Source organism: Elgaria multicarinata, chromosome 9 (genome assembly GCF_023053635.1).
Source record: "Elgaria multicarinata webbii isolate HBS135686 ecotype San Diego chromosome 9, rElgMul1.1.pri, whole genome shotgun sequence".
NCBI classification, from domain to species: domain Eukaryota; kingdom Metazoa; phylum Chordata; class Lepidosauria; order Squamata; family Anguidae; genus Elgaria; species Elgaria multicarinata.
This window is the reverse complement of record NC_086179.1, coordinates 27,391,806-27,405,539: the sequence shown is the minus strand read 5'-3', so window position 1 is coordinate 27,405,539 and position 13,734 is coordinate 27,391,806. Positions and strand designations below refer to the sequence as shown.

Below are 13,734 nucleotides of genomic sequence, written 5' to 3'. Positions count from 1 at the left end.
CCCAGCAACTGGTGCACACAGGCTTATTGCCTTGAATACTGGAGATTTATTATTATTTATTTATTTAGAATATTTATATACCGCTCCTCATTGAAAAAATTTCGGAGTGGTGTACAAGGTAAAATGAAAATAAAAACAGAATAAAACAGTTAAAACAAAATTTAAAAAGAAGCAAAAACAACAACAACACAGAAATCCAAGGGTGCATGTTAAAGAAAGGCTTCTTGGAATAAAGATGTTTTCAAGAGGCGCCAAAAGGAGTACAAGGTTGGTGCCTGCCTGACCTCCAGAGGCAGGGAATTCCACAGGAGGGGTGCCACCACGCTGAAGGCTCTTCCCCTGGTGGATTCCAATCGGAGGATGGATCTAGGTGGAACCACCAGGAGCAGGCCCTCGGATGACCTCAGTGACCGGGCAGGTTGGTAAGGGAGAAGGCACTCTCTCAGGTATCCTGGTCCCAAGTTGTTTAGGGCTTTGTACACAAGTACAAGAACCTTAAACCTGGCCCGGTAGCGAATAGGCAGCCAGTGCAGTTCCCTCAGCAGAGGAGTTACATGCTGGAAAGGGGCAGCTCCAGACAACAGCCGAGCTGCAGCATTCTGCACTAGCTCCAGCTTCCGGAGCAGCTTCAAGGGCAGCCCCAACCATCAGGGCTAGTAGCCCTTGATAGCCTTTGCCTCCAGGAATTTATCCAACCCCCTTTAAAAGCCATCCAGATTGGTGGCCATCACTACATCTTGTGGTAGTGAGTTCCATAATTTAATTATGCGCTGTGTGAAGAAGTATTTCCTTTTATTTGTCCTCTTATTGCATAACAGTTCTCTTCTATTGAGGTTCAATTTACTGCAAGGATGTTAACATTGAACAGGTCTTATATTATATTGGTTTTTGCATTAGTTATATGGTAGTGCATAAAATTCTATGAAACAGGTAAGCTAATCAGCCGCAGGAGGTACATGTTTACCTGGGGGGTGGTGAATTGTGTAATGTACAATATTGCTCAATACAAACATATCTATTTTCAGCACAGCATGATTTTGTGAGTCTGGGAAGCACTGAACAATTCTGCATAATGTATGTATCCTTTGTTGGCATTCGTGTGGTTTTCTGTATATACTGTAAGAATAGACCCATTTTTATATTACTCTTCTGTATATTTTCCATTTTAAAAATTGTTTTGTGTACCTTTTATCTTGGTGCTATACCACGTTAAAGGTCCTCCCTTTTAGGTAACAGGATATTGATATTTTTAGCTTATTTTCCATTCCCTAATTATTATTTAAATGAAAGAAAAAGTTCTGAGGATTTTTAGCTGCCATATGAATACCCAGTTTTATTTATGTAGTTTATTGTACCTGCTGAGTGTTGTTGAATATTAGTATGAAAAAAGCCCCATATAATGTGAGTGTTGATTTTCTTGGAGGGCTGATAAAGAATCTGAAACAAGCCTTTTACAGAAAGTGATATTTAATTTGATTCACACAGTAAGATTTAAGTTAAGTGCAGAAGCAATTGAACAAAAAAGCCACATTAATTTTTATATATTTTATGCATAAGAACATAAGAGCCAAGCTGGACGTTCAGAAAGCTTAACATTTGCAGTTGTACATATAACATCCCCCCCTCCCCAAAACCTTGCCATTAAGGCTGGAATCCTGAGCGCACTTATTAGGGATCCAACTCCCTGGGCCTTACTTCTGAATAAGCATGATTAAGATGGAACTGTTAATTGAGAGAAAATTTCATTGAAATAAATGGGACTTGCTACTTAATCAGTACCGTTAAAATCAATATATTTTTACAATAGCCTCTTTTGAACTCCATTTTTTTTCTTTTAACTTTAGGGGCTTTGCAGTGCAATCCTATTCATGTCTACTGAGGTCTACTCAGAAATAGAAACTGAACTAGTTAAGTGTGTATTGGAGTGCAGCCTTTGAGCTTCTCTACATGTTTTTTAAAAAAACAACTTTCTGCCTTAACCAGGGCTTTCTGCTTCTGTTTTTGTTCTGAGATTGCAATTGGCTCAATTACATGGGCGGTCATGGGCGGCCACATGGTTAGGACTAAATATTTCCAATCTCTGCATCCTCCAATCAACTCAATAAAACAGCGTCATCTAGTGGCAGAATTATAGCACACCGCCAACTTTACATGGGGCCAATTTTTCAGATTTTTTTTAAAGTTGATTATCTCTGTGTTTTCTGACAGCGGGATAAGGGGGGGAATAGTGCAGGAGACGTCCTGGCTGTTGACGACGTCATGTAATCAGCCCACAAACTTCTGTGGGTGGCCAGTCACAAGCATACTATAAATTGCTTGTTTAGAAAAGCTCTTACAGTACAATCTTTTACATGTGTAGTCAGAAGTAAGCCCGATTAAGATCAGTGGACTTACTCCCAGGAAAGTTTGTATAGGCTTGCAGCTTTAAGCATCTTGTGTGTGACCATTATAGCTTAGCCTGAAGAATTATGTGAAACTGAAAACTTGCTTATGCTTTCAGATTTCATGGGAGTTAATAGTTCCATATAAGGAGACATTTCAAAAGAGACTGGAGTAGAGGGGGTGGCTTTCAAAGCTTCTCTTACTAAGACCCATAGCAGAATGGATTTGTATTGCTGCTTGCCTGCTGAAGTTCATGGCCCTTGTCATACATGTAATAATGATAAGAAAACCAATCATCTGCATACTGGCACTCTTGATCATCTTGGGCATATTGATCGACATCTTTCCCCAGAAAGTAAGCTGGAGAAAGCCTTTGCAAAATCACAGCACCAAACTGATAGGTCAGCTTCCTTCGGATTTTAATTATTTCCCCTGTTCTTCCGTAATTCCTCAGAGCTCTGGCCATTTTCTGGTAAGTCATGGTCTTCCGGTTTCCTTTGCGTTCCCCCCACAGTTCTGCCAATTTCTCCTTGTGTTTGGAAACAAACTGGAAGATGCCATTGGGCTTATCTATCCACTGGATGCAGTTTGCCATGTCCGGGTTCTGGAGAGATTCATGAAGATATTCAAATAGGCGCAGCTTTTTCCTGCCTATCAGGAAGTGAAAACAAGCACAAAGCAAGCTCTAAATGGCATCAGTTTGTAATGGGAGATATTTAGTTTCAGTCATTAAAGCGTAGGTCTAATTTTTTTATGAAAGTTGTGTCAGCAGTGCAAAGATTTATCAGCAGTTTGGTGGAAGACATGTTATGTGCTGTGCTTAATCATCAGTTTAAGGCAGTGATGGGAAAGCTGAAGACTGCAAGCCAAATTTTGTCTGGCCAGCTGGTCAATCCATCCCATAGGGCCTTGGGAGATCAAGCCCCTTGGTCAGAAAAGGAATCTCTGCTTTTATCTCCACTAATTGGAGATAAGAGCAGAGATTCTCCTTAGCATAGCGCACTGTGCCTTCCCAATTGGCATGCTAAATGAGACCATTGTGGCCAGGGACCGGATGACATCAGGGAAGTGGTCCCACTTTCTGGCATCAGGGGTGTGACTCCACCCCCTTTGTGTCATTTGACCCACAGAGGGTTTGATGGGGGTCATCGAACTCTGCCCAGGTCACAGTCTGACAGAAGATGGATTGCAAGTGTAACACTACCACCCAAAAAACATATGGTAAAGAAAATAAAAAGCAGGTCCCCAAATGCAAGTTTGGGCTAAAGGAAGATCCTGGTTGATGACAGACTTGAGCATTCTTTATTAAGTTTCCTTCATAGATGTGTAGTTCCCAGGATTCCTTGGGAAAGGAAATAAATGTTGATTCAGTTTAACACTGTGGTCTCAGTATGAAGGCTGTTTTCCTTATGAGTGCTTTTGGAATGATACCAGTGACAGAATTTATGTGGGAAACACAATGGCAAAATGGAAAACCCCACAGATTTCCGCCCCCCTTCCTGGTAAGAGCCAGAAATGGAAGCTTTAAGGAATGGTAGTTTCTTGCTTAACTTCTTTCCTGAAAAAAAGCCATGGGGTTTCACCATTATTCTAACATAAAATTGTCCACAAGAATTTTTCTGATAGGACTTCCAAGAAGAAAAACATAGATTCTTCTAACCAGATTTCTGTGGAGGACAGGCAAGGGAGTGTGTGAAATATAAGCATGTTTACACAAGTGAGGACGGAAAATGGAAACAAGCAAAGCCAAGGCCAAAACAAAGAATCAACAACAAAAAAGAGAACAATTTAGATCTATAAGAAGCAAACAGGGAGTGCCTAACAGAGTAAACATACAATACGCCACAGAACAGAAATGAAACTCTAAGAAGCTCTGGTAGATCTAAAAACTCAGTATTAATACATTTGCCCCAATACCAAGAATGCAGCAGTAACTGAAAAGGCTAATGCATGCCAAAATGTTCCTAGGACACATGTGAGTATCAGGATTTTCACAAACCTTTGCTGCCTTTCTGCTGCACAGGTGTAACACACATCCCTTGGCTTTCTGGAATAGGCTGCAAGGTACGGTAGATAGCTCCATCCGGATACAAGTCTGCCTCAGTATTCTTGCAGAAGTGGACAACAAAGCAGTGTGAGGAAACATGAAAGGGAGTTAAGTTATAACCAGTCCTCTAGAATTCCATAATCACAAAGCAGGATTGACAACTACTGGTGCTTTTCTGTGTGTGTGTGTGTGTGTGTGTGTGTGTGTGTGTGTGTGTGTGTGAGGGGGGCGGGAGCTGATGCAAATCTTTCTAGACCAGGAACAGAACAAAGGTGCCTCAGAGATAGGGATGTATGGATTTCATTAAACCTGTTCTAACTGTGTTTAATGGATTGTCAGGCATAATTAATTCCATCATCCACTCATTGATGGAATTGGATTTCTTTTTTTGGGAATGCATGAGAATTTCATTCCGCTTGTGCAACTGCACATTAATACAAGTGCACATTAGTACAAGTGCATCAGCGCCAATGTGCATTCATGCAACTGCAAATCTGCATGAATCCCCCCAAAAGTAAAAAATAAAATAAAAAAGGTCTGCAAGTCCACAAAATCCGGGCAACTTGGAAAAAGCCGGTGTGCTGCGGAATCGGCAGGTTGGATTCATAGAAATCTGAACTCATTTGAATCTGTTGATGCTCGGGATGTTGGAGAAATCTGCAATGGAACCAAAGGAGTCCAGATTTTTATTAATCCAACACGTGGATTCTTTAGCAGGCTGGCTCTTCCCCCTGTTGGGTGGAGTCCACAGACTAGCAAACTGTTTTCCTAACCTTCGGGAATTTTGTGCAAATTTTGGCATAAAAAAATACACAAAAATAACAAAAAACAGCCAAAAATGTGCATCTTCCCTACAAGCTAAAGCATGAAAATACGTTTTTGGGGGGATTTGCACATGTGCAAATTTGTGCAAATGCGCATTCACACCAATTCAGATATGCGCACATTTAGAAACTAAAAAATAAATCCAATTCTATTGATGAGCAGATGACAGAACAAACGGCACCTGGTAATCCACAAAACACAGATGGAATGGAACTTGCGCAATCCATACATCCCAAAGTTGATGATTTCTCAACATCCCTAGCCAAGGATAGAGCTGCAGTGCAGTGGGTTAAGTTAGGACAGAGCCTGCAGAAACCTGGCAGCTCATAGAACAAAGAACACAGGAACTAGGCTTAGCACCATCCTGTCCATGCTGCCTGGTAGTAGCTCTCTGGGGTCTCAGGCACCAGTCTTTCCCATCCCCCTACTACCTGATCCTTTTCATGGAGATGCCAAGGATTGAACCTGGGACCTTCTGCATGCAAAATAGGTGCTCTACAATTGAGCTATAGCTTTTTCCCTCAAAGGAATGGAACAGCACAACAGGTCAAGATTGGAGATGATGGCCTAATAGGCCCCTTCCAACTCTACTATTCTAAGATTCTATGGGAGGATAATGGGAGAAACCACAATGTAATCAAGGATTTAGCTGTCCTTGGAATGTGTATGGAGGAGTGTCAGACCAAAGGAAGTACTTCTTCACATAGACATAATAAATGTATGGAATTTACTCCAACAAGATGCAGCAACTGACAATGACGTAGGGCCAAAACAGACATTCCTTTAAAGGGGTATCTAGCAGCTATGTCGTCTATTCATTTTTACTCTAGAGTAGGCACAGAGGGGTTGATACAGATCTGAAAAGTGACCCCTAACCTCCGTATGCTAGGGACTTGATCTGGATTGGGAGCACTTGCATTTAGAGTAAAAAGGCAGGGGGAGCTGCAGCTTCTCAACACACATTTAAAGTAACGGGTGTTTTGGACCCTAGGTGGCTTTCATGGGGGACTAGACAAATCCACGAGGGATAAGTCCAGCAGTAGCTACTAGTCACGAAGGTGACAAGATTCAGAGGCAGTGCCACTAAATACCAGCTGCTGGGGAGGTGATAAGGTGGATTGTACCACTGCAGACTATGAGCGAAAGTATACTAAATCAAAAAATATTCTCTGGGAGTTAAATAAAAGGGAAAAAGCATACCAGGAGAAAAGTTTCTGTTCTATTTCTTGTGCTATTTTTCTACCTACTCGGAGTAGTTTTGTTTCCTGCTTTTTGTTTAATTCAGGGAAGCATTTTTGTTTAAATCAGGGAAGCATTAGAAATGTGAACTGCCCAGAGAGCTCCGGCTGTTGGGCGGTATAGAAATGTAATAAATAAATAAATAAATAAATAAATGATTTCCCCCCCCCCCCTTCTGCAGTCCAAAGTGACATAATCCTGAAAACTATTCTTCTACGTTGGAATGCTATAATCTAAATCAGCCTTTCTCAACCTGAGGCGCTCCAGATGTGTTGGACTACAACTCCCAGAATGCCCCAGCCAGCTGGCTGGGGCATTCTGGGAGATGCAGTCCAACACATCTGGAGCGCCCCAGGTTGAGAAAGGCTGACAAATCATTCTGCTACATGTGTGAATTTTAGGTGTATCATACTCAGACTTACCTAGAAGGCATTCCCACCTGCTTCAAGTCTTGCTGATCTTTATTTTATCTCAGTGTTATCTGGAGCCAGCTTCAATGGAGCTGCCCCCATTTCTGCAGTCCTTTCCCATGCCTTTACACTGGGTAACCACTTTGACCGAAAGACTTGGGTTGGGTGAAGAGTGACAGATAGAGCTGGGTATTTCCCTCCCACCGTCCCCAGCTTCTATCCATGATGAATACTATAAAAGGCTGCATAAAGATTTTAGAAGATCAACAGGATCTTATATTCCCTATTGATCACTAGGTGAGGATCATTGACCATTGTCCATTCTCAATGGCACTATTAACTTGATTTCTTAGGATGTGGGTCTTAGATTATGATTAACACACTTTAAATAATAATAATAATAATAATAATAATAATAATAATAATAATAATAATAATTTATTTCTTACCCGCCTCTCCACTTTGATCGAGGCGGGGAACAACAGTGAATATAAAACACATTAAAAACTGATTAAAAACATAGCATACTTGATTAAAACATCCTTAAAACAACCTAAAAACATTCTAATGGTTAGTACTACTAACAGTTTAATCCTAAGCAATCTTACTTGGAAATATGTCTTACTGAGTACAATGGGGCTTACTCCAAGACAGTGTGCCTGGGATTACATGATTAGTGAGACTTCTGTGATTACCAATTGTAAATTTCCCCAGCATAGGCTTCAAGGTATGAAGTTGCCATAAATTCCCCAATATATAAAGAGAGGCAATATTTTTCAAAAGTAATGTCTTAGAAAGATAGATGCTATCAGAGCAACAATGCAGTTTTTTTTTCCAAAACAACATTTTTTTCTGCTTTAATACTGCATTTCACTTACGATTGTATGCCTCCAGTTATATATAGTTTTTTCGGTGGAAGACTCTGCCAAGTAACTTGAATTGGCTTGGAGACCATGGTGATGGTAAGTCAAACAGTTTTTATAGTCTTCTTTGGAGGGGAAAAACAGAAAACATGAGGAGGCAAAAGTAGAAGAGTAAATGCTCCAGAACATGATCCTAAAAAACAGGGATGGGGTGGGTGGGTTTGAACATAACTTGAAAGGAAAGTGGACCACAGTGCCTTGTTCTAATTCCTCCCCACCAATATGGAGCGCTTCTGGGTTTTACTCATAATCAGGGCACTTCCAGCAAGCTAACTCCTAGAGCTTAACAATGAAAAGGCATTGTGCATCTCTTCCACCTTTCTCTCCTTAACAGAAATTTTAAGGTAAGAAAAAGAGATAGGAGAAGTGGTGGGTCAACACAAGAGGGTTGTAAGTGGAAGATGATATTTGCCTGGAGCTCCAATAAAATTCTGCGAATGAGGCAAGGCAATTGTTCAATAACAACCTTGTTTGGAAGCACCCTCAGTCACATGAGTAAAAACCAATTCTTTGTAGGTCTCTTTATCGGTGAAGACATGCTGAAAATCTAGGACTTCCTGATGCAAAGAATATTCAAGCCAGACTGGTTCAGATGGAAATGTTCCTAGTCTAAGAAACCATGGTTTGCTACACACCCAGCATCAAACGGTGGTTTGCAAGCCCAGATTGCTGCAAGTACTTAAACTACAGTTTTCTCATTCTGCTGGTTAGGAACTGTGGTTTAACAAAGCAGGAAATTTCCTCTGAGCTGGGCACACAAGGAGAGGAGAGATGGAACATTCAAATGCATTACTTTCCCCATGGTATGTTGGGACACTATCCCCCCTATGGCCACTGTAACATCTACGCCAGCCCTTCATCCTCCTCCTAGCTCTGTCTCTTCTCCCTTCTTCCAATGACTGATTCTTGATAAGACAGAACATACCAAGGGCGCCAGGTTAATAATCCACTTCGGCTATTGCTCTCCATGGGCCATGGAGAACCAATGGGGATGCAGGGCTTGGTGGGCACAGTTCCATTCTCCCGCCTCTGTGCAATTACAGTCGCGTAGTGCAGGAAGCCGAGCCTCTTTCAACCCAAGGGCTAAATTCAATTTCGGAGAAGCTCTCAGAGGTCACATTGGAGGGGGAGATGGGGCCAAGGGCAGAAGAGGTGGGGCCAAAGGCAAAATAGAAAGCCGGGCCAAAATATTAAAAATTCAAGTGTGTTTCAACCTTTTAGAATAGGGGGGAAACTGTGCCAAAGCTGGAAAATCACCAATTGATTGGTGATCAAAGGGTGAGGCCATCTGGGGATTGGGACCCCAGGTGGGACAGATTTGGCCTGCATATTTTGGAGGAAACTAGATTTGATCATTGTCATTTGCCATAAATGGGGAGGGGCAGTGTGGTGTAAAGGCTACAGTGTTGGACTAAAGGCAGAGAGACCTAGGATCAAATCCCCATTCAGCCACAAGGGCAAGCCATCATTCCCCTAGCCTAGCCTAACCTCACGGGGCTGCTGTAAGGATAAAATGAGAAGGGCCATGCAGGCCATCCTTGGAGGAAGGGCAGAGTAAAAATATAACAAATAATTACAATACAGATAAATGGATGCAGTGCACATTTTTACCCTATGTACCTGGTCATTTATTTGGTGCACTGTTTTGCTCTTAATGTCATTTACTAGGAGTTTTTATGCTGAACGGGTCAGATTTTTGGGAGTAGGTAGGATGCCAGTGCACCACACTGATGTAACTTCTGACATTTGGAAATAATTGGAAACTACACATAACAAAAACTGGAATGGATTTTTTTTTCTTTTTACCTGGCATATAATTAAAGTCACCATCAGAATGTTGCTGTAATACCTCCAAGGCATCTTCTAGAGCTAGTCCTAACAAGTCTTGGTCTGTAAAACTCTGCAACAATAGACAACTTTATTGCCATTTTGTGGCTGAAATGACTTAAATAATGGAATAAAGCCAAAAAAAATTTCCCAAAGTATTCATTCATTTGTTGCTAGACCTGCTCTGTTCCAGAAACCACAAAAAGGCCAGCTGCCTAAGGATGGGGAAGAGTAAAACACGTTGCACACTAGGCGTAGCTGTCTAGGGAGATGCAGCTGCTGCACCTTCTTCTCTCTTTCTAAATGCCCCATTAAGGAGTAAATTTTAATACAAACTTCCCCAATTTTTGCATTTTTCAATAACTACCCAATTCTCCTTCAAATTGTGGACTTCTCCAAATTTTGCAATGAGATTCTCCAGTCAAACAATGCACACAAATATATTAGCAAAGGTACATGCAAAAATGTGTATTTTTGTGAAAATAACACCAAGAATATATTAATGAAAATAACATTAAAATTGCTTGTTTCAAAAAAGGTATATTAGGCAAAATTGCATACAAATGAGCATGTATTAGAAGAGATAGGCACAAACTATGTACAAATATATTCTCAATGTTCGGGATGAATCGAATTTAAGATTGGAGTTCAACTGAGAAAAAAATGAAAATGATAGATTTATCCATCTCTAGTGAGCAGTTCTGAGAGCATAATTGGATGTGACACAGACATCTCAACCAGCACCCTAAGAAACTTCCTTATCCCCAAGAGCCAGTGTAGTAGTGGTTGGAGCAGCCTTTCCTAAACTGGTAGCCACCAGATTAGTTGGAGTACAACTCCTAGCTATGCTGGCTGGGGCATGCTGGGAGTTGTAGTCCAATACACCTAGTGAACACCAGGTTGGAAAAGCCTTGATTAGAGTATCAGAGCCAAACTAGATGATGCATCGTTTACTAAATTAGCATGGATAATTTTTTTAAATGGCAGCCATTAGGGCTGAGGAGCAATCTAGATTGGGACCCTGTACAGCACCATGTACACTGATGGTGCTATATATATAAATAAATAAATAAATAAATAAATAAATAATAATAATAATAGCAGGGAAGGAAGCTTTCATTTCTTGCTCCCCACCAGGGTCCCTATCCAGACCCTGGGACAGGGGGCAGCACACCTGCTCTTCACTTTTTAAAATATCATTCATACAATAAGCAATTAATTACCAATAGAATCTCATACAGTTTGGCTAAATCCATGGGACTAACCATATGGGAACCAATGACTCTCTAATCTTCCCTAGGGTTGGGCGAATCTGTCAAATCTCTGCAGACTTCCACCTTTTCCCACCTCCAAGTCCATTCTGTTGCAGTTCCAGGTGGATTATTTTTTTAAATATGGAAATATCCGTACATATTTCAGGTGAACATATTAATGGAAACTTGCCTTGTTGGCAAAAGTGTGTTTAGAAATGTACGTAATAGTGTTTTTTTCACATTTTTCAAATGTCTGCATGTCATTGAATGCATTTTTTCTTTTACAAAACGTATTGCAAATCTGGAAATGTATCATTTCTGCCTGCAAATTGGCTGTAAAAACATAACAAAACCATATACTTAAAATGCAACAAACTTAACCACTTCATATATCACAGAAATGACTGTAAATACATAGTCAATTCAATTAGAGTATGCTGGATAAAACTGTAATGTTATCTTCACCACTTTTTGTAATCATTTAATAAGGGTTTGTGTTGTTGTTGTCAACATAGTTGAATTAAAAATGACTGGGTTTGAACAGTAATGGAAGGAGCAACCCTATGACCCCCCTAGACAGAGACTGTGTGGGTATTATTTGGATAATTCAGATTCTTGGATCTGAGGTAGGAATCAGCACTCTGACCTCGGACCCAGGAATCCGAGTTTACAGCCATCCTGATAGGATTGTGGCCTAAAGCAACTTTATAAAGAATTACTTAGCAAAAATGGGAAGCTCTTCTGAAAGAAGGAAATCTATGGTTTGTAAACTTACCATTATTAAGAACAATACCAGATCTTCAGATCTATGTCAACCAGGTCGCTTCTATAAAGGAACATAGTCCAAAATAGACAATGCAGAAGACAAAAGAGGAGAGATGGAGAAGTGGGACAGACAGAAGGGATGGCGGGGGAGAAATATAAGCAAATGCATTTAGAGTTTGTTTCCAATCTAGGGTGACCATATGAAAAGGAGGGAAGAGCTCCCGTATCTTTAACAGTTGTGATGAAGAGAGAATTTTACCAGATGTCATTTGTATGCATACAGCACATAGTGAAATTCCCTCTTCATCACAACAGTTAAACCTTCAGGAACCCTGTCCTGTCCTATAGAGTGACCAGTTACAAAAGAGGGCAAGGCTCCTGTAGCTTTAACTGCTGTGATGAAGAGGGAATTTCACCAGGTGCTGCGTGCATACAAATGACACTTGCTGAAATTCCCTCTTCTTCACAACTGTTAAAGATACAGGAACCCTGTCCTCCTTTCCATATGGTCATCCTATACCAATCACTACACAACTGTATCAATATACCTTCACTATTATCTTTCCAGTATGTTCCATTGTATCAGCATGATAATTTTTTTAACTTGCTTTGTACTATAATGCTTTATCACCTATATTTTTTAAAATATATAGAAGTATTAACAGAGTAATGTTTAAATGAAATGCTAACTTTAAAAACTGATTTTAAAATGCTACCTTTCCAGTCTGAATGATTTTTAACACCATGTTACTGTAATCTTTTTATCCAATCTTTCAATTAACACTAAAACACTTTTGGGACTATCCTTTAAAAAAGTTAATAAAAGTATTTGCAATACCACCTAAATTTAAAAAAAGAGTTTTAGTGCAAGATTTTTTCTTTTTTTTAGTTATCTAAAAACTAAAGTGAGAGTTTTACATTATTACAAGTTTGATCATGGTCCACTGAAAGTTAATTAATGTTTTACCATGATGTATAGATCAGGAACACAACCCAAATATATTGAAATGCTAGCTGGGGATGCTTGCAGTTGTAGTCCAACACATCTGGAGGGCACCTAGTTGTTGAAGGTTGCTCTAGTTGAGATTAAGGCCATGATCCATAAAGATGTGTAAATGCAGAAATTGTTCAAACAGACCAAAGAAGAATACCATCTAGAGCAGCCTTCCCCAACCTGGTGCTCTCCAGATGTGTTGGACTACAATTGCCAACATCCTACGGCCAATATGCGAGTTGTAGTCCAACACATCTCTACAATGGGCACCGAGAGAGATTAAAAGGGTGGCTAAATCCAACTAGCAGCCTTCTAATACTGCTTAAGGTATTGCTGTTGTACCTAACTATGCCCACCTTGTACTTAGCTAGGCCTGGGGATACTTTACTGAGGACCCTTCAAACCTGGAGTTGGCCCTGAGCACAGTTGCCAGTCTCTCCCCTCCAGGTGTCCTCCTTTGTCAGTGGCAGCTCTGGATGGATGCTGAGCAACAGCAGAGAGCAAAATAACTAAATCTTCATGTGAACAGTCTGCAAATGCTTACCTTGGAAAGGACCCTGGCTCGAAACACACAGAACCTGCTTTAAGTCAGCATAGGAGAATATGAATACTACCAGCAGTGGGGGTTGCATTAAGTAGTAGGTTTTGGGGAAGTACTATATTGGGGGATTTCACATTAAAATAAAACATGCAGCACATTGCAACCTTAGCTTTTTAAAAAAATAAATAAAAAATGCCGCCTTTTCATGGACAAAGGGAAAAAGCAGAGAGAAGAAAGCCCCTGAATGCTAAAGGCAAATACAGATATATACAAATATATTTATATAGAAGTGTGTTGGTGCTTCTATTGGAAAGAAAAGGAAGCAGTGGTTTAAAACTGCAGTAAAGAGGTTTTAAGCTAAGCATTAGGAAGAGCTACCATTGCCAGTTGTTCTACTAGCTTACTGCTGTGCCTTTAGCAGCATCAACCAGACTCTTAGAAATTATGATGGTGACGTTTTCTCCATCACTTGCCTTCAACCCAGGAAAATCTTCACCTGCTACTGGCCAAGATCCAGCCAAAGTTAGA

The 13,734-nt window shown here is 40.4% G+C and overlaps 1 protein-coding gene across 1 annotated transcript; it reads right to left on the bottom strand.

The window, feature by feature from the left end:
- Positions 1-2,584: 2,584 nt before the first annotated feature.
- Positions 2,585-13,297, bottom strand: SPIC (Spi-C transcription factor). The gene is made up of 5 exons (XM_063134537.1): positions 13,244-13,297; positions 9,633-9,726; positions 7,782-7,891; positions 4,382-4,490; positions 2,585-3,033 (listed from the first exon to the last, which is right to left on the bottom strand). The coding sequence occupies exons 1-5, from the start codon at positions 13,295-13,297 to the stop codon at positions 2,585-2,587; spliced, it is 816 nt and encodes a 271-aa protein (XP_062990607.1).
- Between the last annotated feature and the right edge of the window lie 437 nt (positions 13,298-13,734).